Genomic DNA, 22,181 nt, shown 5'->3' with positions numbered 1-22,181 from the left:
ATCACCAGGCTGTGAATTTTAATTAGAAATTGGCACAACTGACATTCCTAGGTTTCCCAGCTGTGTTGTTCTCAGTCCAATTACCAAAACTGTGGTACGTCATACAGCTGAGAGATTGAGTTACTTGAAGTTACTGCTACATGGGAATTCCTAATCCTGCACCACCATTTTCTTCCTTCCTCCAAATTATGCCCACTGCTGATCACAGTCTTTTAAGATAGAGGCTTTGGCTGGTGTAGAGCATGAAAGGAATAAGGAAAAAAATCAAATCCTCAACCTATGTTTTAGGACTTGAGAAGCAAACATAATTTGGCATTTCAGATTGTGTGTCTCACAGATGATGTTGCCTAGGTAAACTCAATGAGATCATATTCTGATAGTGTAGACTAGTAATTTTGATCATATTGTATTGAAAACATGGATAGGGTAGAAGAGGTAAGAAAAATAATTCATCTATAAAATGCAATGATCTTACGGATAGTCAGATGTAAAATACCAAACCAATGACTTAAATTACCCGGAAGTTACATCTTCCAGGGGTGACTGCAGAACTGCACAGCCTTTAATGCTGTTGATGAGAATTTTTCACAGGTGAAATGATACGTTATGAATAGCATTAGAGATTTTTTCTCTTGTACAAGCATGTATTAATTTACCATGTTTTATCGCAGATGTCCTGCAGGATGTCAGGTGTGCCAGAATTTAATAAGGTAAGAATGCATAAATATTTATCTATAATTTTTATGTTAGAGATAGGCATTCCTAGTCAAGGAAGTAATGACTACAAAAATATCTTTCCTCCAGTATTATCAAAGCAGCATTTCTAGGGCTGTGCTGGAGAATGTTTAGCATAAATCTGTGTAAAATAAATTATATGATAAACTTTAATTCATTTGCAATAGAAAATTTTGTCCAAATACTTTGTATGGATGTATTTATCTTAATCTCCTGAGAAAAAAAAGGCAGAAATGTGCCTTTAGGTGGGAGACAATTCCAGTTATATCACAGGTCATCTGAAGGAGAGTGAGATGAAATCAATGGTGAACAGTGCCTACTATGGAAAGAGGAAGAACAAAATAAAAGATGAATAATGCAATGTAACTGAAACAAGCACTCGGTCCCTGAGGCAAACAGCTCTGATGCTAGCATGATCTGCAGCAGAGTACACCAGTGTGGTGCACAACGTTGATTTCTGAAGCAAAGGAACCTTGGGGAAGCCTAGAGAGCTGCCAGGAGCCAGCATCTCATATCACAGCAACTGTTGGAACCTGGGCAGGGGCAGGAGCAATGGCAGATTTAAACATGGTGTAACAGAAACTGGAATGGCTCCAGGTGTCAGGGTGCAGGGTGTGCCCTGTTCCTACACCAGTACAGGCCAGCAGCATTAGCACATCTGTGGGTGGTGTGCACAGATAGAGGAAGTCCTGTGCTCAGCAACAGGGCTCCTGGAGGAGGTCACTAACCTGAGAAGTGTCAGGCATGCAAAAAGAGAGAGAGTACTGAAATTTTATCCTGCCTTCTCTTGGACACACCCAACAGGCAGACAGGATGCATGACACAGAGGATTCTCTATCCTGTCCTCTCTCCATTTAGCTGAACACAGTGATTTAAAAGACAGGGGACAATGGCAGCAAGTTCCTGCCCATCATAGCAGTCCTGTCTCCTCTGTGATGACCCATGCATAACAGGTATAAGGTTCTGCAAGTGGAACTGAGCAATAATAAAGGACAATGGTTTCTGATATATTTCTGAGGTTAAGCCCAACTATACTCTTCATAAAAACTGCTTTCTTAAATCTAAAAGGACAAGGCATTGCAGCAGGAGACTCTCCTGAAGGGAAGAGAGGCCTAATATACAATATGCAAAGTGGAGCCACTTTTTTTGGAAGTCTGCTGTCTCACTGGAGCCCAGGTTAAAGAAGAGAAAGCTTCCTACCCTAGTACAGCCCTCAGATTACTATCCATATTAACTTTTCAGGTAGGCAGAAATGAAGTTGTAAAAAGAATTTGAGGACAATCAAGAGAGACTTGGCCTTGGGATGACTGGTTGAGGGATCAGGAGCACTAGTGTTCTCCTCTCTTCTTCCCGTTGAAAAAACATGAAGAGCCAGCAGATCAGTACCTGGCTGTGAGTCTCATGTCTCTGTCAGGACTTCAGGTTTTTTGATCAAGGATCAGTTTGAATAATATTAGGCCTGCTGACAATAGGTGGAGTCCCAAAAGGGTAAAATGGTTTTTGTATAGGAGTTAGCAGGGCTCATTGAATGAGCAGTAAACTAGATTTGAAGAAAGGGATAAAACCAGGCTCACTGGAGATAAGCCTGGGGGCAGCATGCCAGTGTCCTTCTTTGACAAGGTGACATGCTTGTGGATGAGGGAAAGGCTATAGATGTCATTTGTCTGTAATTTATCAACGCCTTTGATAGCATTTCCTACAGCATTCTCCTGGGGAAATTGGCTGCTGATGGCTTGGACAGGTATCCTCTTCAGTGGGTAAAGTCTGGTGGATGGCTGGGCCAAAGTTGTGATGAATGGAGTTCAGTCCACAGAACACCACAAGTGGTGTTCTCTAAGGCTCTGTATAAGGGCAAGTTCTGTATAACACTTTTCTCAGTTATCTGGGGTGGGGGATTGAGTGTACCCTCAGTAAGTTTGAAGATGACAGCAAGCTGGGCAGCAGAGTTGGATATGCTTGAGTGTAAGCAGGTTTTACAGAGCAATCTGGGCAGGCTGAACCAAGGGGCTGAGGCAAATGGTATGATATTCAACAAAGCTAAATGCCATGCCCTGCGCTTGGATCACAACAATCCCATGAAATACTGCGGGCTTGGGGAAGAGTGGCTGGAAAGCTGCCTAACAGGAAAGGATCTGGGAGTGTTGGTCAATGCAAGAAAAGGAGACTGAGAGAGACCTTATTGCTCCTTGCAATTACCTGGAAGGAGGTTGTAAGAGAGTTCAGTGTTGGTCTCTTCTCGCAAGGAACAAGTGGTAGGATGAGAGGAAACAGCCTCAAATTGCACTGGGAAGGTTTAGGTTGGAGATTGGGGAAAATTTCTTTACCAAAAGCATTGAAACAGGCTGCGCATGGAAATGGTTTGACCGGCCATCTCTGTATGTATTTAAAAAATGTCTAGATTGGGCACTTAAGTTTCATTTGTGACTGTATAATTCTACGAAAGAGGATAATACAAACATTCCTGTTTTCTGAGTATTTTTGTAGCTTCTATCTAATAGGTGTTTTGAGTCCTTGCTTTTGGGAAGGCAAGGAACAACAATTACAGCTCGTTGGTGTTTTTTAACTCATGTGGGTGTTTCAGACATTATTTTGTGGCTTGAATTAATTAGTGGTTTGGTTTTGGTTGGTTGGTATTTTGTTTGTTTTTTTCAATCAGACATTTATTGTTCAGCTGGCGTTCCCAAACAGGCTTCAATACTGTATGTTCATGATAATAAATTACCAATTGTTGGAACAAAACTTTAACTTCCATTGACATTTATTTTGTGGAAAAAGCCTCTGAAGGCTGAAAGAACGGAAAACAAAGAATTTCTGATAGCTAAGGACTAGCAAGATGGTGCAAAATAGTCCTGTCACCTGCGTGAGCATGATTATTTGCTTTTTCATTTTACTAGGAGCCAAGTGACTTCTTAGAATCAGATCACTGTAAAGAGCTGGTATACAGAATGGTGTTAGCCTTGTAAGGCAAATGATCTGCATGACATTCTGCTTAGAAAAGGTCAGTTTTCTCTGAGGGAATGGTCCTGGGTATATTTTCTTTTAGAGCAGAAAAAGAGAGACTCAAAGATTTTTGCAGGTATTCTGGAAGTAGAATGTCAAGGAGGATTTTAATGCTTTCTGCTAACCTGCAGATAGCCAAGTAGGTATCTAAATTGAAGTTAATTTATGGTTCAAAATATAGTGGTTTAATCCCAGGTGAATTGAGATTAAAACAGTCCTGCAGATCTCCCACACACATCTCAGAGTGACTGTGTTGTTGTTTGAGCTGGGAAGGTCACTGGTATGAAAATTAACCTGAGGTTGTGGAAAACCAAACCAAGATTAGTTTTCCAGGGTTATCAGCCTCATAATCAAACACAGTTTAGCTGCATAAATGTGACTACAGTGGAGAGGAAAAGAAGCTGGGAATGTACACCCCACAGGGTAGGTTTGTTTCTTTCTGGTAATTGTTCTTTCACTTTTTGTCCAGTATTTTCATGCTGCTTAAATTAATGTGAATCCTATTTATTGGTCTGTCATATGCAGAATGTATGTAGGTGCTCATTTCAGTCAGCCATTATCTTGCAACATCTTCCTGAACATTAACTGTTCTTGTCCTCTTGTGTACACAGAACTTTGTTCTAGGAGGATTTTTGTGTTCCTAAGAAGGGGAAATGATTTTCATATGGGTGTACAGTTGTATATATTAGATCAGCAATGAAACCAGTTTTGGGCCTCCTGAGATCTGTAATTTTCCACAACAGTCCAAAAGTCATGTGAATGTACTCGATGCCTACTATAATTTGACCTAATATTGTAGGCAAATTGAATCTGTTAATGATTTCTTACTTGCAGGGAACTTCCAAGGTTTGCAAACAGTTTATAAGCAGGTTATGCAACTATTTGCTACTTCTAAGTAGAATAACTCCATTTAGTAGTTGCTAATTAAATTTGAGTACTGTCATCTTTGTCCATTTTTCCCTGGTGTGTTGAAATGGCATTTATCTGCTCTTCAGTACAGTGCTCACAGACGCACCCCAGAGAACACCTAGACCAATCTCACTGCATGAATATTTGGGAATGTGGTGCCAAAATTCTGCATCCTTTCACATCTGAGATGTTCCCACAGACTGTCTCTATATCTGACCTTTTAGACTTATTTTGTGGACACAGTCTCTAAAGTACAGCCTACTAGGGCACCAGATTTTTGTAATCTAGCTACTGCACTTACTTTTACCTCAGTGACAACCTTCCATATTTCACCTTGTTGCTCAAAGTGTAACGTACTCAGAGGTTGCTTTTGTTTTACTGGCATTGCTCCCTCCTTTGATAGTAGCTTAGTGAGCTTTTGAGGTAAAGAAGTCATTGCAAAGATTCTTTGAATCAATCCATATAACATATTAATAGGATCACAGATAACTTAGGCTAGCAGGGACCTGGGGAGGTCTCCAGTCCCAGCCTCTGCTTAGAGCAGGCTCAGCTGAGGGTCGGCCAGGGCTTCTCAGGATTTCACTCATTTGGAGAGTGACACCACCAAGGCCAGAGGAGCCCACATCCTCCAGAGCCCCACTCCACCACTGGAGTGTCCTCATGGGCAAAGGGCTTCTCCTTATCTCCATCCTCAAGCTTCTTGTGTTTCAGCTCTTACATTTTGCCCTCCTGCCATGCTCCTTCCGTCACTGCTGAAGATGCTGTTGGATGTCTCTGAAACCACCCCTTCTTACAGCTGAATCATCCCTGGTCCTGCTGCCTTCTCTCAGAGGACAAGGGCTCCAGCCCCACCACCTGTAACCAGGATGGTCAGTCTTCCCTGAAGTCCTGATTTGCTGGTCTCTTCTGTGCTGGGGGCCCAGACTAGAGACAGTATCCAGACAGGGTCTGACAAGCACCAAGCAGAGGGGACAGTCCCTGTCCCCTCCTGGTTGTCAGAGTCATGTCCTGCTTGCACAACCTCAGGCATCTCTGGCCCATGTTGCTGTGTTGCACATCAGTGGCCCTGGTTCAGCTTGCTGCCCATCAGTGTCTGGGGTCAGGCCTCAGAACTGCCCTCTGTCCAGGGCTTCACATGCCTTCCATTCCCTCATCGTGGTCACTGGTGGAGATGCTGAATGGATCAGGACTTCTGGCCTTCAGGCGCCACCCCCCCACCAAACCGCTACCCCGTGAGCTCAACACCCATCTAAGTCCTCACCTGCCAATGTGTCTTGCCTCCCAGACTGTAATGTCACAGTCCATATACAAGAATACTGGGGGAGACAGTGTCAAAAGACTGTCATAGCAGAGGAAGGTGGCATCTGCTGCTCTTGCCCCCACAGTTTTGTCACAGAAGGCGGTCAGGAAGGTCAGGCATGATTAACCTTGGTAAATCCTTGCTGACTGCTCCTTGTCACTGTTTTCTTCCTGCTGTGCCCAGAAGTGGGTTGCAGGAGGACTTGCTTCTTGATTTTACCTGGGCCTGTTAGGACAGCCAACCTGCTGCTCTCCAGGTTTGCTTTTGCCCTTTTTGAAGGCCAGTATGGTATTTGCCTATCTACAGTGGTTGGGTACCTCCTTGATCTCCATGACCTTTGAGAGCTGGTGGAGAGCAGCTGCACAAGGACATTGACCATCTTTTTCAGCACCTTGGGGTACAGCCAGGCAGATCTCAGGGACATATGTTGGTCAGATGCTCCCAAGCAATAAGTCATCATTCCTGGCTGATAGTTTATCTCCTCCTTGAGCCCTGTCACCTTGCACACAGCACACAACTTTACATAAAAAAACCCCTTAAACTTCTGTATGTAATGTTCTGCTTTGGTTCCCTCAGCCTTTTTTTCTGAAATCCTCTTAGTCTTGGCTTTTGACCTAGATAGCTCAGGAGTGCTTAACACCTTATCTCTTCATGCTAGATGGCCAGAGAGAGAAAGAATGCCAGCTTGAAGCAGAGCATGAGGTAAACGTTAAACATGTAGTGTAAATGATGTTAATTACTAAAATTAACAGAGGTTCAGTGTTCATTTGGCATCTCAGTTTCAAAGTTATTGCACTGATTTGTCTTGTCAGATTGTTAGTTTCCTTTCCACAGGATCTCTGCTCTGAAAAGCTAGGTTGCTCTGCCTCTTGGTGGCTCTAGGAGGGAGTGCTGACATGGCCTTCTGTGAAACAGTAATATATGAAATAGACAGTTATTCTGTGCTAGTATTTTGATGGTGGACTGAAATTAATTCAGATTTTAGAAAATATAATCCAATGATGATGAGCCTGATTGCTCTTCAGAGCTGTCCTTCCAAGCACTGTTACTTGCAAGTCAGACTCATACTGCGGCATGGTATCTAAGTGAATAATGCAAGGTATCGTAGAATTTAGTTGGGATTGCTTTTGGTTCTCTATCTTTTGAAACAGCTTCTGGATGAAAGAACACTGCAGGAGCAGTAGAGTGACTACAAGGTATTTTCAGGACTAAAGGACAACAGGGCATCTATGTGTTTTTTTTTCTCATCTTTCATCTAAAGATGAATTTTTTTCTCAACATTTGCTGTCACAGAAAAAAAATGGAGCAAGGATGCTAACAACTCATCCATAGAGAAATTTTTCCTCTAAAGACCAATTAACAACATCAAATCTCTCTCTCACTTCTGTTCCTTCTTTCGAGTTATTCAGAGTCAAAATCAAGTATCTGCTCTTTCTGAACGGATTTTATCCAAACCTGCCTCCCTTGTGCTATCTGCTTTGAAACTACATTGTTCTGAAACACTTTTAGTTATGGCTCTGTAATGACTCTTGAGTGTAGATTCTGAGTCTACATGTTATTTGGTGACACAGTATCAGAAATTACCTTCCACCCTTGCTGATCCTGCCCATTCTTCTGAAATAGTAATTTAATTGTATATCTGTAAACAACTTAGTGTGACTAAGTCGCTTACAGATATACAATAGTGTGACTTAGTGTGATTCTTTTAAGTTCCAGTTTGGATACTTTTTGTTTATTTCATGGGCGTTGACCTGCTTGTCTTGGTTTGTCTATGAGAAGCCAAAATTACAATGGCGTTTTGCTTTTCAAGTCAATCAAAATTGCCACACTGGACAATACTTCTGATTAGATTAGCTTTCAATAAAACCCCCTGTGTGAGGCTTTTCCCCATCTAGATTGTTCCCTCTTCCTTTTTCCAGGATTCAGTTGTGAGCACATTCCTAACTTCTTTCTGTCAAGTTCTTGGTTTTCTGTGGTAACCTATTTGTCTCCATGAAGGAAAAGGTGTAGGGAATATAGTTTATCTAATTCATATTGAATTGTCTTGACAAAAATGTGGGTATTTTGCTTTCTGACTTCTAGCTAACCATTATACATGAAACAATAGAGCTCAAGTCTTTTGGTCAGTGCTAGGCTTCTGCAACTCTCCACTATGTAAGGTAATTTAATTGACTTATTAATTCCCCAAGAGACTGGGAGGCTTCCTTCTCCAGTCTGCTTTTGCAGAGCATTGAATCGGTCAAGTGTTATTTGCCTGTGTTGGAAAATTGAAGTGCAAACATAATATCTAGGAGTGTTGCCTCTGCAGGATTTTGCAGATGTTTACATCTAACTTGTCCCTAAATCCACAAGTAATGCCCAAGTAACACATCTGAGTCCCAAAGCAGTCATTGAATTTGGGTTGTTGAAGGCTGTTTGCTATCTTAAAAGAGCAAAAAAGGTAGAATTTATATCCATTTCCCAGGATCTGGTAACTCCTGAAATGTCTGAAGTAAAGCTAGACTGTCAGATGTCACAAAAAATTATACTGAAGTTAATCCTGCAGAAGAGACTGGAGCCTGTTGAAACTTGTATTACAGTAATACTGACTGAATTTGGAATCAGGGTTATTCATCCAATTGCAAACTTTTAATGCTAACTAAGCTTCTGCTAACTTCTCTTTATATTGCACTTCAGTCTGTTTATTTTGTATATTCACTTTGCTGATGTCCAGGGTTCAGAGATCACCCTGAATTTCTCTCTAGACTGATGATTGCTTCTTTCTTCCTGATTAATGATAGTAACTCCTAGATCTTTCTTCAGTACCTAGAATAATATGTGGTGATACCCAGAGCAAACCTGATGTCCTGAGATGGTCCTCTGAAATGTTACACATGAGACCAGTAAATCTAAGCTGTGTTACTTAGGTCAGAGTTGCTATATGGGACTCTCAAACTTACAGAATCATATAGAACCATAGTATGGTTTGGGTTGTCCAACTCCTCAGCTGTTATTAGTGTTCCTCAGGTAGAGAACAAATTTGTATCCAACAAAATATGTTTATGATTTAATTAAATCTCATTCTGCCATTGTTGAGATTTTTTTAAGCTATTTTTATTATATTCTTTGTCAGCTACAATATCACAAAACGATTTGTGCTATTATGATCCTAGATCCTAGAGTTGGTCACAACTGTGTTTGTGTCCTGGGTTTGGCTAGGATAGGGTTAATTTTCTTCACAAGACACTGAGAGGGGCCATACTGAGAATAGCCAGCTGAACCAGCCAATGGGGCATTCAATACTGGAATGTCATGCCTGCTATATAAAGGAGAAGGGAGGCTTTCATGAATAGCAGCGGTAGATGTCTGGTGGTGAGTTTTGGCACGGTCAGCAAAATATAGGCTGTGTTGGGTGAATACATTGCATTTTGTATTGCTCATTTTAAATATAATTTAATCTACTGTTGTTGTTACTGTTTATTCATTCTTTGTGTTGTTCTTTTAAACTCTCCTTATCTCAACCCTTAGGGATTTATGTTTTGCTTCCATTTTTTTCCTTCCCATCCTACCATGCGGAGAAAATGGTAGGGGGGCACTTGTGTGAGTGACTGTATGTGGCTTAGCTTTGATGTGGGGTTTGGCTTTTTCTGGGCTTAAAACCATAACTGTCCTTTTTTTTGCACCCAGTGTGGTGGGCATGAAGGATTGAGATAACAAAACATTGACTAAAGCCTGTTAAAACAATTTCTGACATGCAATTTTTGTTATTAGTTAAATAGTCCATGTTCACATTGTGGGTCCATCTGTTTGCATGGTGGTATTATACAAATCCTTTGATAATGTTTGTTATCTCAGGGAAATGGATCAAGCCTGTAATGTTGCTGTACAGGATATTGTCAGTGTGTGATGTGATTAAAGCACTGGGCATGGGGTTAAGCTGGTATTTCTATGTGTCATGGCCATATAATCTCACCCATTTTGTGGGCAAGACAGGAAGAAGTATTTCTCAGCTTTTAAGAAATGTTGAATATCCTTGGGATGTCCAAGCCAACATTCTCTCGTTGCTGTGTGTCCTGAATGTGTCCCAGGTCTTAATCAGGGTTATGCAAATTTTTTCCAATACCACTCTAAGGCTTGATGGTTGCCACTGTTATACCAGCTTCAGAATGGAATTGCTGGCTGAAGCAAAATATCGTGGGGCTTGAAATTCAGATTCTAACATGAGAGGCTCCCTGTTTCCTGTTTCTGCTTCTGCTCTTTTGGGTGCTGGCCTTTTCAACTGGGCTGTGTGCTTGGATGAGGGAGCTGTTTCATTGCTGGCTTCTGCTGCTGCTTTTTTCATTTTGTGTGCTGTATTTTCTCAGTAAATCCCTCATCTCAATCCAGGGTTTTGTTTGTGTTACTTTCCCTCCCATTTGTGTGGGGAGAGGGAGGACTTGTGAGAGCAGGCTGTGTAAGGACAGGTGGCCAGTGCTCTATCTCTGTACCAACTCATGGATGGTATAGAGATGTAGCCACCTGTTTGGGTAGCTACAGCAACGGTTGAAAACCAGTTGGCAGTGCAGAGGTAAATCCATCTGGGCTGCTGAATTACAGAAAGTTATTGCTGCTTGGGGTGGAGAACCTAATAGTGAAAGTATGTCATGTGGATGCACATGTACTCAGGAGTTAGGCCACTGAAGAACATCAAAACAGCCAGTGAGTAGTTCAGGCTGATAGGACTGAAGTGGCTCAGTTGGATGTAAGGGTGAATTATTTGTAGCTTAGTGGGTCCATGACATCTCAGGTCATCCAGGAAGGGATGCAAACTATAGATGGTCCTGAGATCAGGGGGTGGATGTAACCATGGACATTATTGTGCAAGTTATTCATGAGCATGAAACATGCTGCAGTGAAGCAAACCAGGTGGTTAATGCCTCTGGAGGATGGAGGATGATGATTAAAATATAAATATGGAGAGGCCTGACAGACTGACTATGTTGCACTCCCACAAACCTGCCAAGGCAAGTGTCAATGGTGGAATCAACTGCCACATGGTTGGAAATGTACCTTTTGCACCATGCTACCCCGTGGAGCATTGTGGGCCTTGAAAAGCAAGTCTTATGGTGACATGGCACCCCAGCAAGAACTGAGTCAGACAATGGGAATTATTTCTGAAACAGCCTCATAGACACCTGGACCAAGCAGCATGGCATTGAGTGGATGTACTAGAGACCCTATCATGCACCAGCTGCCAGGAAAATCAAATGCTACATTGGAAGACTGGTAAAAACTACACTGAAAGCTATGGGGGGTGGGGCCCTTAAAAATTGGTACAATCTTAGCAGAAGTCACCTGCTTAATTAACACCAGAGGATCTGCCAGTTGAGCTGTCCCTGCCAAATCAAAACTTCCACATACCTTAGAAGAAAATAAAGTCACTGTAGTGCATGTGAAGAATGTATTAGGGAAGACTCTGTTAGTCCTGCTTCAGGCACAGGCAAACCCATCCACAGGATTGTTTTTGCCCTAGGACCTGGGTGCTGCTCTTGGGTAATGCAGAAGTATGGAGAGGTCTGCTGTGTACCACAGGACAATCTAATTTAGAGTGTGAACAGACAGTGAATTAAATTTTGTAATGTTAATTGTTAAATACATCTGCTGGGCAATGGATATTTCCATATCCAGAACTGGGCAATGTCCTGGGTTTGGTTAGAATAGATTAATTTTCTTCCCAGGAAGCTGAGAGGGGCTACACCCAGGACAGCCTGCTGAGCCAGTCTGTGGGGTATTCCATACCATAACAGTACCTGCTTTATAAGGGCTAGAGGGGGTGGGGGCTGGTGCTGGGGGTGATGATGATTGCCTGGCAGTGGGTTCTGGCATATGCTGCATATTATGTTACTGATTTTATGTATTACTTATTTTTACTATGGCTGTTATTCCACTTGTTCATTCTTTGTACTGTTCTGTTAAACTCTCCTTGTCTCAGCTCACGTGGTTTTGCATTTTGCTCAAAATTTGCTCACCCACCTAAGGTGGGTGGGGGTCAGTTGTGTGAATGGCCACTTGAGGCTTGGCTGCAGCTGGGCCTGAAACCACTACAGTTTGATATAAAATAATTTCTTTGTTTTTAATGTGAGATGTTGCTGTGGACGATTGATTGGAGACCACCCAGGAATAGACTGTAGCTGGCCTGCTTATCAGGTTGCTCCACAGAGAGATGGTGAAGAATGGTCTGTGCAAACGCACACGAAGACGAGTCCAACAGATGCATATGGTACAATCAATTTTCAAGATGGAGATCACATTTACCATGCCAAGGTAATAGATGCTGCATTTACATATCTGACTTTAATTATCATTTCAGTGTAAGAAAAGCAAAAAGTAGTTCTGGATGAATATCAGATTGTCTTAAGAAGGCAGGGGAATCTGAATGTAAGTCAGGTTATACTGTATTTTTACGCTAAACTTTACAGTGATTGGGTATAGTCTTTCTTGCTGCCTGTATTGCTCACTGATGTATTCTTGTACTATCATGTTAGCTGTATTGTGAAAGTTCTAATCTTGCACAAAAGCTTTAAGATAGTAATGCTAAGAACTTTATAAGATACTGCATTTTTTTTCCTCTTGGAGTATTTAAAGCATCTTTGTTTTATTCATTATTATTTCTTACAGTATATTAGACTCTCTTATGATAGCAGTTTGGATCAACTGTTGCACCTGATGGTTAAAGAATGGCAGATGGAGTTGCCAAAGCTAGTGATCTCTGTTCATGGAGGCATTCAAAATTTCAAGCTTCCATCAAAGGTCAAGAAGGTTTTCAGCAAAGGATTGGTGAAGGCTGCTGAGACTACAGGAGCATGGATAATTACAGAAGGCATCAACAGTGGTAGTGTAACTATTCTTTGTTTCTGTCTTCCTCTGTTCTTTCTCTGCACATGAGCATATACATACGGGGCAATATAATGATTTTTTTTTGATAGTTTATGATATTTTAACACAAAATGTTTTTTAAAAGAAACAATGCATAATTTGAAGAGTGACATCATGTTCTTTTGCTGCTGACAGGCATTCTCAATATTTTAATTATTTTTTCCATTAAAGAGCAGATTATTCTGCATGTAATAAGAAGATAGTAGATAAGCAGAATCTCTTTGCAGTCAATTTTACCTGCTTCATTAAAATATTTCAGTTCTCAGGACTGTTATTGGTGGTTTTGAAGCAGTTTTCAAATCAAAATTCAATTTGTGTTTTATAATAAAGTTTTTAATACAATTTTTAATTTGGATAATCCATTAACTAGCCTATTAGTAGTATCTGAAGTGCTGTGTAGACTGCTGTCGAAAACAGGGAGTCAGTAAGCTACAGAATGAAACAGTTTTACTTCCTTAGCTTTTATTCAGTCTGATGACTTTACAGGAGAATTGTCACTTGCATTTATGTAAATAATGAAGTTTTATGGAGGTAGAAAACACTTTTGGCAACATATGTAAGTGTTATTAATTAGAAATACGTATTGAGTTTGAAGCATCAGTGCATTGTGACAGCCTTACAGTTCTCGCAGTGTTTCTGGTTAAAACATAACCATTGAATAAAATTAGTTATGAGAAACCCTTGCATTGGTGTCCTGTAGCAGGTCTCCAAATGTAGAAGAAAAATTATGATTTGATTATCTTTTCAGGAGTGTCCAGGCATGTGGGAGATGCACTGAAAGGCTATGCCTCACCACACCTGAGAAAGATCTGTGCTGTTGGGATTCATCCATGGGGTGTCATTGAGAACCAAAGGGATCTCATTGGAAAAGATGTGAGTTGAAGATACGTTAATAATAAAAGCCTTCATGTTCAGAGGATGTTACAGCTTTCTTGCAGACTTTATTTTCTGCTCACTTAATTTTTCTGGTTTGATATTTTTTCTCAGTAATAGAAGCTTACATTTTGCTCAGCAGTAAAATTCTGTGGCACATTGAGGATCTGCATTTTGCTATTTGTACATAAATTAGAACTTCTAAAATATATCTTCTATTACAAGAAATTGTCATTACTTGTTGAAATACTGAAATTTTTTTAGGCAATTCTCTTGTGATTGTCAATGATTTGTTTCTATATTCATGTGGTTCAGAATAAGCAATCAGATTAATGGTGTACATTAAAAGTTTATTAGTATGAGTGATTTTTACTCATAACTTTATGTGAGTGCCAGTGTAAGGGCACAATCTGCATAACTGTCTAAAATCACTTGCCAACTGTTTATCATCCCAAATAAATGATAGCTCACATGTTTTTAATGAGAATACACCCAGGACAAATTTGCCATCGTGGATCAACTGTTGCATAGAAAGATAAGGCAGTGGCTATGACTAAGGACTGCAAGCCTAATCAGAAATACTTGCTGTGATATTAATTGTGGTTTTTGTTTTAAGAATCAAGGGAAAACCTGTGTTTGAATGGTTCAGCAAAAAAGTATGGTAGAGACTTTCAAAAGATAACAATATGATGAAGAAATACATATGAACAAGGCAACATAAATTTTTGTTATTATTATTTATTTTCTTTTTCTTTTTTTTTTTTTCTTTAGGTAGTTTGCCTGTACCAGACTCTTGGTAATCCACTCAGCAAGCTAAGTACCCTCAACAGCATGCATTCTCATTTTCTAATGGTAGATGATGGGACAGTAGGCAAGTATGGGAATGAAATGATGCTCAGAAGGAATTTGGAGAAGTACATATCACTTCAAAAAATACACACAAGTGAGTGCTGCTGTAGTCAGCTTTATGACATAAAAACCTATCCTGAAAGTTGTGGAGGTACTTCACATTTCATGTTACATGTTGTACATCTTCATTAGCCATAGATCTCACTGAGGTTGAAAGTTATTAATTGCAGGTGTTTTAAACTCTGAATACCAGGAAAGTGAAAAGGACTACATTTTTGTAAGTTATTATTGCATTTGGGCTAACTTGAGTTTAGGTTTCTCAGTTGTAGACACCTAAATCACTCAGATTATTTGGTAAGTATTGAGTATTTGCTCACTTTGCAATTTTGTACAGCCTCTATCGGCACTAGTTAGTTTCCCAGCATTTTGCTAGGTTCTTCCCCCATTCACTGCTTTTATTCTTATCAGTCTTTATATTGCAAGCCTATGATGTCCTTGGGTACAGGAAACAGACTGGTTGTGAAAGGAGTATGTTCAGTCAATGTTTCTTTGTCAGATGACAGAACTTCCATTGCTCATCCATAGAGTTAAAGGGTTATGATGTAGAAATCATGAATGAAATATTTATTACACAGGCAAGTATTTATTTTTTTACACTAGATTGTATAAATTATGTGTGGAAATTTACTTTTAACCTAGAGATTTTAATCATAAGATATGTTAAGAAGACATTACAGGGTTATGATGTTGAATCCTTGTTTCCTTTACATCCTCACATGATAGTATTTACGGACTTCATAACTTACAGAGTTTTTAATGTGTTCATATTTAGAGCTTTTTCCTTAGGCTTTTCTTGCTGCGAAGTGTACAAGTCACATTTTGTGTTGCTTTTCTGTTTCATATTGTTCAAAATTTTATTTATGATTATAAAAAAAACCCAATTCTGCTGCTGTGAAATTTTAGAATGTCTGCAAAGAAGTGTGTGATTACTCTTGTCTGTCTATAGATAAACAAATGGACACTGACCAGTTTTCATGCACTGTCAATATCTGTGTGTGTAAGAGTTTTCTTAAAGAACAGAGGGATATTTTGAAAGATGTTTCTAGCTTTCAAAGCTAGGGTAGCTGAAAATTTTATGAGGCGGTGTTCATGGTCTCTTTGATCTGGTTTCTGAAGTTCTGTGACAGTCTTCAAATGTGTAAGTCAAATTAGAGTTGGTGAAGCCATGATTTTCTCTTCATTGAATCATATATGAGAATTCTTCATGAGCATTTATTTGCCAGATGTTGTGATATTTTTGTATGTGACTGAGACCTGTTTGTAACTGTGTTTTGAAACAGGAATGGGCCAAGGTGTACCCATAGTTGGTCTGGTGGTGGAAGGAGGCCCAAACGTGATCCTAATTGTGTCGGAATATGTAAGGGCCAACCCAACTGTCCCTGTGGTGGTCTATGAGGGCACTGGCAGAGCTGCAGATATTCTGGCTTTTACCCACAAACACATGGATGATACAGGGTGAGTAGTGACATAATGCTTCTCCATCTTGGTCTGTTGTACTGGGAAGGACCTGAAAACACCTCTTCAAAACCACTGAGACAATTTCTGATGATTGTAGCAATTACTTCACTGTAGTCTTTTTGCTGGCTTTTACTTCAGTGAAGTTAGAGCAGAATTTCTTCCTGCCTTGCCTCATACTAGAGCTTAAAGAACTATTCTGCAGAATTTTTTTTCTTCATTTGGTTTTTTTTCCGTATCTTTGATCTTTTAACAAAAATAAGTTTGCTAAACTTTTAGTGACTTTCATCTTTATATTCAGAGACAATCCTTTGAAAATTACATTTTTCATTTATTCTATTTCCAACACTATATATGCATGGTCAGAATTAATTCTGTGTGAATTATTATTGTGGAATGCCTTTGCTTTGTTTTGTGGAAGGAAGGCAGGGATAGGTCAACAGAGAAGTAGAAGAGATTCTCATATGTCTTTGCTTTGCAAAAGTTTTGGAATTTTTTGAAGTGTCATTTCGGTTGGAAACTAAGTATATATGTATTCTTGCTTGTTTATCTCTTTTCAGGGAGCTGCGCCCTCAGGTGAAAGAGGAAATATTAGTGATGATGCAAAACACTTTTAGCTTGGGACAGAAACAGTCCAGCCATCTATTTCATATTTTGATGGAATGCATGGAGCACAGAGAGTCTGTGAGTGGAGTTCATGCTCTTGAGTTTAATATATCCTCATTTACTGTGATCATCTTCACAGTACTGGGCTGGTGTGGGCACAACAGTCATAGATGTAATGGTGTTATCTGTAATATAAGAATAATACAAAAGTGTCTGGGCTAGTTTATATATCGAGTAGATCCACAAAGTCTCTTCAGTTAACTTCTCAAGTCTCAAGTGGTTGCTTAGGAAATGACAGCCTTTCTGATTTTAGTAAAAGGCCAGACATCTTTGCTTTCACAGGAAAGATTAAATAGGTGGTTTTTTTGTTGTTGTTTGTTGGTTTGTTTGGTTCTTGCTCTGGTAGTGTCTTACTTGTAATTCAGAAATATTTTCATCTTTTCTTTTACTTAGAATAGTGCAAGAAACTGTCCCTGACTATTAAAATGTACTTTTCAAATGTACTGGCATGTTTAGAGGCTCAAGTGCTGATTTGTGAGTTGAATCATAGAATGGCTTGGTTTGGAAGTGGTCTTAAAGATCGTTTAGTTCCAACCTGCCTGTTACAGGCAAAGTCACGTTCCATTAGGCTTGGTTGCCAGTGTGGCCTTGAACACTTCCAATGATGGGGTACCGTTTCTTTAGGCATCCTGTTCTAGTGCCTTACCACATTCATAGTAAAGAATTTCTTCCTAATATCTAAAATAAATCCACTCACTTTACATTTAAAACCATTATCCCTCATCCTGTCAGTACACTCCCCAGGTCTTTACTGTCCTTCCTATAAGCCCCTTTAAGTACTGGATGGTCTCCCAGGATCTTTCTCTTTTCCAAAATGAACAACCCAAACTCAGCCTGTCCTAACATGGTTGCTGCTTCATCCCCCTGATCATCTTCATGGGCTGCTTGAGCAGGTCCATGTGTTCCTTGTGCTGGACTCCAGAGCTGGACACTGTACTCCAGGTGAGGCCTCACCAGAATGGAGTACAGTGACAGAGTCACCTCTCTTGATCTGCTGGACACACTTCTTTTGATGCAGCCCAGTATGCAACTGACTTTCTGAGCAGCAAGTGAACGTTTCTTGCTTATGGCCAGCTTTTCATCCACTAGTACCCCCAAGTCTTTCTCCTCAGGGCTGCTCTCAATCTGCTTATCATGTAGCCTTTATTTGTGCTTGGGGTTGCCCCAGCTCAGGTGCAGGACCTTATTCTTGACCATGTTGAACTTCACGATGGTTGTGCGAGTCCAACTGTCTTCTTTATTGAGGTCCCTCTGGATGGCATCCCTTCCCTCTTGAGTATCAACCACACTGTTCGGCTTGATTTCATCTGCAGACTTGCTGAGTGTGCACTCAGTTCCACTGTCCATTCCCTGGTGAGGATGCTGAATAATCCAGATCTCAATATGCACCTCTGAAGCACATCACTCATTGGTTTCCACATGAACATCAAGCTATTGACTACAGCTCTTTGAGTGTGACCGTAGAGCGTATTCCTTAATCACTGCATGGTTCACCTATCTCTCCAATTTAGATACAAGGATGTTACAGTATCACAGTATCATCAAGATTGGAAGAGACCTCAAAGATCATCGAGTCCAACCCATCACCACAGACCTCATGACTAAACCATGGCACCAAGTGCCACATCCAATCCCCTTTTGAACACCTCCAGGGACGGTGACTCCACCACCTCTCTGGGCAGCCCATTCCAATGGCAAATGACTCTTTCAGTGAAGAGCTTCCTCTCTGGGCTCAGCCCTCCAGCCAGTTCCTAACCCAGCACAGAGTGTTGCTGTCCAAGCCACAATCTGACATCTTAGCCAGCAGTTTGCTGTGGGGGACAGTGTCAAAGGCCTTGCTGAAGTCCAGGTAGACCACATCCACCAGGCGGGTCACCTGATCATAGAAGGAGATCAGGTTGGAGAGGCAGGACCTGCCCTTCCTAAATCCATGTTGGCTGGACCTGAGCACTTGGCCATCCTTCAGGTGCGCAGTTATTGCCGCCAAGATAATCTGCTCCATAATTTGCCATGGCACTGAGGCCAGGCTGACTGGCCTGCAGTTTCTGGGTTCCTCCATCCATCCCTTCTAGTGGATGGGGTCCACATTGGCCAGTTTCCAGTCATCTGGGACCTCACCGGTGAGCCAGGACTGGAGGAAAATGATGGAGAGTGGCTTGGCCAGCTCATCTGCCAGCTCTCTCAGCAGGCTAGGATGACTCCCATCCAGTCCCATGGACTTGTGAGTGTCTGAGTGGCTCAGCAGGTCCCGAACTAATTCCTCATGGATTTCCGGGGCATTATACTGCTCCCTGACCCCATCACCCAGCTCAGGAGGCCACTCATCCTGAACTCCTCCTGCCTTGCTGTTAAAAATTGAGGCAAAGAAGGTGCTCAGGACCTCAGCCTTTTCCTCATCTTCAGTCAGAGTGTTCCCCTCCAGGTCCAATAAGGAGTGCAAGTTCTTCTTGCCCTGCTTTTTAGTGTTAATATATTTGTAAAAGTGCTTTTTATTATCTTTCACAGATGTAAGGGACAGTATCAAATGATTTGTGCAAGTTCAGACAGAATCATAGAATTGTTTTAGTTGGAAAAGACCTCGAAGAGAGAACATCATTCGCTGTTCCTTTATCTACCAATGCTGTAACTCTGTTGTAAGAAGGCTACCAAGTTTGTCAGGCACAATTTACCCTGGGTCAAGCCAAGCTGCTTGTCACCAGCCACCTCTCTCTGCGCCATGTGTCTTAGTATGGTTCCCAGCATATCTGCTCTAAGATCTTACTGAGCACAGTAGTGAGCTTTTTGTTAAAAATGAGGGTTGTATTTCCTCTTTCCCAGTCACTGGAAACTTCATCAGTCTGCCGTGATATGATGGAGTACCAAATATTTGTCACAGCAGTGATGACATTTGTAGCAATGATCATTAAAATGTAAACTACCCAGCATCTTTTATTATTTTTCTTTGAGTGTTTGTTTTCTAGTAGAAAGCTGAGTAGATGTCAACCATATTCACAGACCATTTCAACATTTCTTAGATTTGAAGTCTAATGAAGAGGAAATAGATCTGTATGATTATGGAGTAGGGTGATCCTAGTTAACCCAGGATGCCATTGCATTAAAAATCAAAACTCTACAGTTTGTGTCTTGAATAACGAACCTTTGTCTGGCCCTTTGACATTGTGCTGAAATGTATGTGATTTAATTTGCCATGGCCCTTACCAAGAAGTAATAACTGCACACTTCTATGCCTTATCTCAAAATAGTATATTTCTGTAATTCTAACAGATAACCATATTTGATGCAGAGTCAGAAGATCAGCAGGATTCTGATTTGGCAATTCTCACTGCACTCTTGAAAGGTACCTATCTAAAATTATGAATCTGTTTTCATCTGACATAAGTCCCATTGGCTTACCTTTTCAAAGCAAAAGAATAACATCAATATGTGACAACTTCTTGGTATTTTACATGTTTCCTAGGTACAAATATGTCTGCTTCAGATCAACTAGATTTAGCATTGGCCTGGAACCAGCTAGATATTGCCAAGAAACAAGTACTTGTTTATGGACAGCACTGGAAGGTATTATGACTTTTTATATTTCGCAGTGGCTTTACACTTTATGATGATGACTAATTTCCCATGATTCACACTTTTCAAGCTCTAATTAAAGAATACTTTTACGCTTGTAGTCAGTGTTCTGACGTTATTGTCTTCCATTTTGCAGAGGTGTTATTCGTAAAACTGTGAAGTATTCAACTGCACAGTGCATCAGATGAGAAATCAAAACACATTTCTTAGTCCAGAGAAGAAGTGATATCTAAAATTCCTGTAGTTTTCACTGCTAGCTTTTAAAAATAGTTTCTGTGGTCCATCCAGATAGGTATTTCTCAAGCCTGTATTGAGAGTTACTGGTGGTCAAGGATATTTCATTGTAGCTAGAGTACTTTATTTTGCAAAGGAATAAACTCCAAAGGATTATTGCTTCTATTTTGCTAGGTATATAGGGAAATACAGAAATAACAGTCTTTTATGATGTTACCACATATTTCAGACATTGTCTTTTAGGAAGAGCTGAAATCAAAGCACGCCATGTTTTAGACCTACCTGTGTGTGAAATAACATATGGTAGCAGTTGAATCAGTCCTAGTATTTAAGTATAACCCTTCTTAAGTCAGTTTTTATGTGGAAAATGTAATTTTTATTGATGATAAATATAAAATTGTATGTGCCTCAACACATGCCATTCTCATTTGATATAAGATTTTTTTTTTTCAATAAATTATGCCTCCCAGAAGTACTTTAGAAGTTTTCCTTCACTATCATTTCTTTGCAATTGCATGAGAAATGTGGCAAGTGAAATTTGCTTTGGCTGGTGAATTAGTATAAATGATACAATAATAGAATCATCACATAATCATAGAGTCAGCCAGGTTGGAAGAGACCTCCAAGATTATCAACTCCAACTGATCACCCAACCCTAACTAATCAACTAAACCGTGGCACTAAGAGCCTCAACCGGTCTTTTCTTAAACACCTCCAGGGACATTTACTCCACCACCTCCCTGGGCAGCCCATTCCAATGGCCAATCACTCTTTCTGTGAAGAACTTCTTTCTAAGATCAAGCCTAAACTTCCTCCTGCACAGCTTGAGACTCTGTCCTCTTGTTCTGTTGCTGGTTGCCTAGCAGAAGAGACCAACCCTCTCCTGGCTACAAGCACCCTTCAGGTAGTTGTAGATGGCAATAAGGCCTCCCCTGAGCCTCCTCTTCTCCAGGCTGAACAACCCCAGCTTCCTCATCTGCTCCTCACAGGGCTTGTGTTCCAGACCCCTCACCAGCTTTTTGCTCTTCTCTGGACACATTCCAGCAACTCAACATCTTTCTTGAATTGAGGAGCCCAGAACTGGATACAGGACTCAAGGTGTGGCCTAACCAGTGCAGAGTACAGGGGCAGAAGAACTTCTCTGCTCCTGCAGGCCACACGATTCCTGATGTAAGCCAGGATGCCATTGGCCTTCTTGGCCACCTGGGCACACTGCTGGCTCATATTCAGCTGGCTGTCAACCAGTACCCCCAGGTCCCTTTCTGCCTGGCTGCTCTCCAGCCACTCTGGCCCTAGCCTGTAGCTCTTCATGGAGTTGTTGTGGCCAATGTGTAGAACTTAGATGTGTTAAATCTCATGCCATTGGACTCTGCCCATCTGTCCAGCCTGTTGAGGTCCCTCTGCAGAGCTCTTCTACCCTCTAACAGATCAACACCCGCTCCCAACTTGGAGTCTTCTGCAATTTTGCTGATGACGGACTCAATCCCCTCATCCAGATCGTCAGTAAAGATACTGAACAGGATGGGGCCCAACCCTGATCCCTGGGGGACACCACTAGTGACTGGTTGCCAGCTGGATGTGGCACCATTCACCACCACTCTCTGAGCTCAGCCCTTCAGCCAGTTTCTGACTCAGTGCA

At 41.0% G+C, this 22,181-nt stretch overlaps 1 protein-coding gene across 1 annotated transcript in view; it reads left to right on the top strand.

The window, feature by feature from the left end:
* TRPM6 (transient receptor potential cation channel subfamily M member 6) overlaps window positions 1-22,181 on the top strand; it is a 110,028-nt gene that overhangs the window by 11,167 nt on the left and 76,680 nt on the right. Inside the window, exons 4-12 of the mRNA XM_054177767.1 lie at window positions 672-710; window positions 12,046-12,226; window positions 12,581-12,794; window positions 13,587-13,711; window positions 14,483-14,654; window positions 15,901-16,075; window positions 16,636-16,759; window positions 20,006-20,078; window positions 20,199-20,299. Of these exons, the coding sequence (XP_054033742.1) occupies window positions 672-710; window positions 12,046-12,226; window positions 12,581-12,794; window positions 13,587-13,711; window positions 14,483-14,654; window positions 15,901-16,075; window positions 16,636-16,759; window positions 20,006-20,078; window positions 20,199-20,299 (1,204 nt within the window). The remainder of the gene's footprint in view (window positions 1-671; window positions 711-12,045; window positions 12,227-12,580; window positions 12,795-13,586; window positions 13,712-14,482; window positions 14,655-15,900; window positions 16,076-16,635; window positions 16,760-20,005; window positions 20,079-20,198; window positions 20,300-22,181) is intronic.

Source organism: Dryobates pubescens, chromosome Z (genome assembly GCF_014839835.1).
Source record: "Dryobates pubescens isolate bDryPub1 chromosome Z, bDryPub1.pri, whole genome shotgun sequence".
Classification (NCBI taxonomy): domain Eukaryota; kingdom Metazoa; phylum Chordata; class Aves; order Piciformes; family Picidae; genus Dryobates; species Dryobates pubescens.
This window is presented reverse-complemented; position numbering and strand designations above follow the sequence as displayed.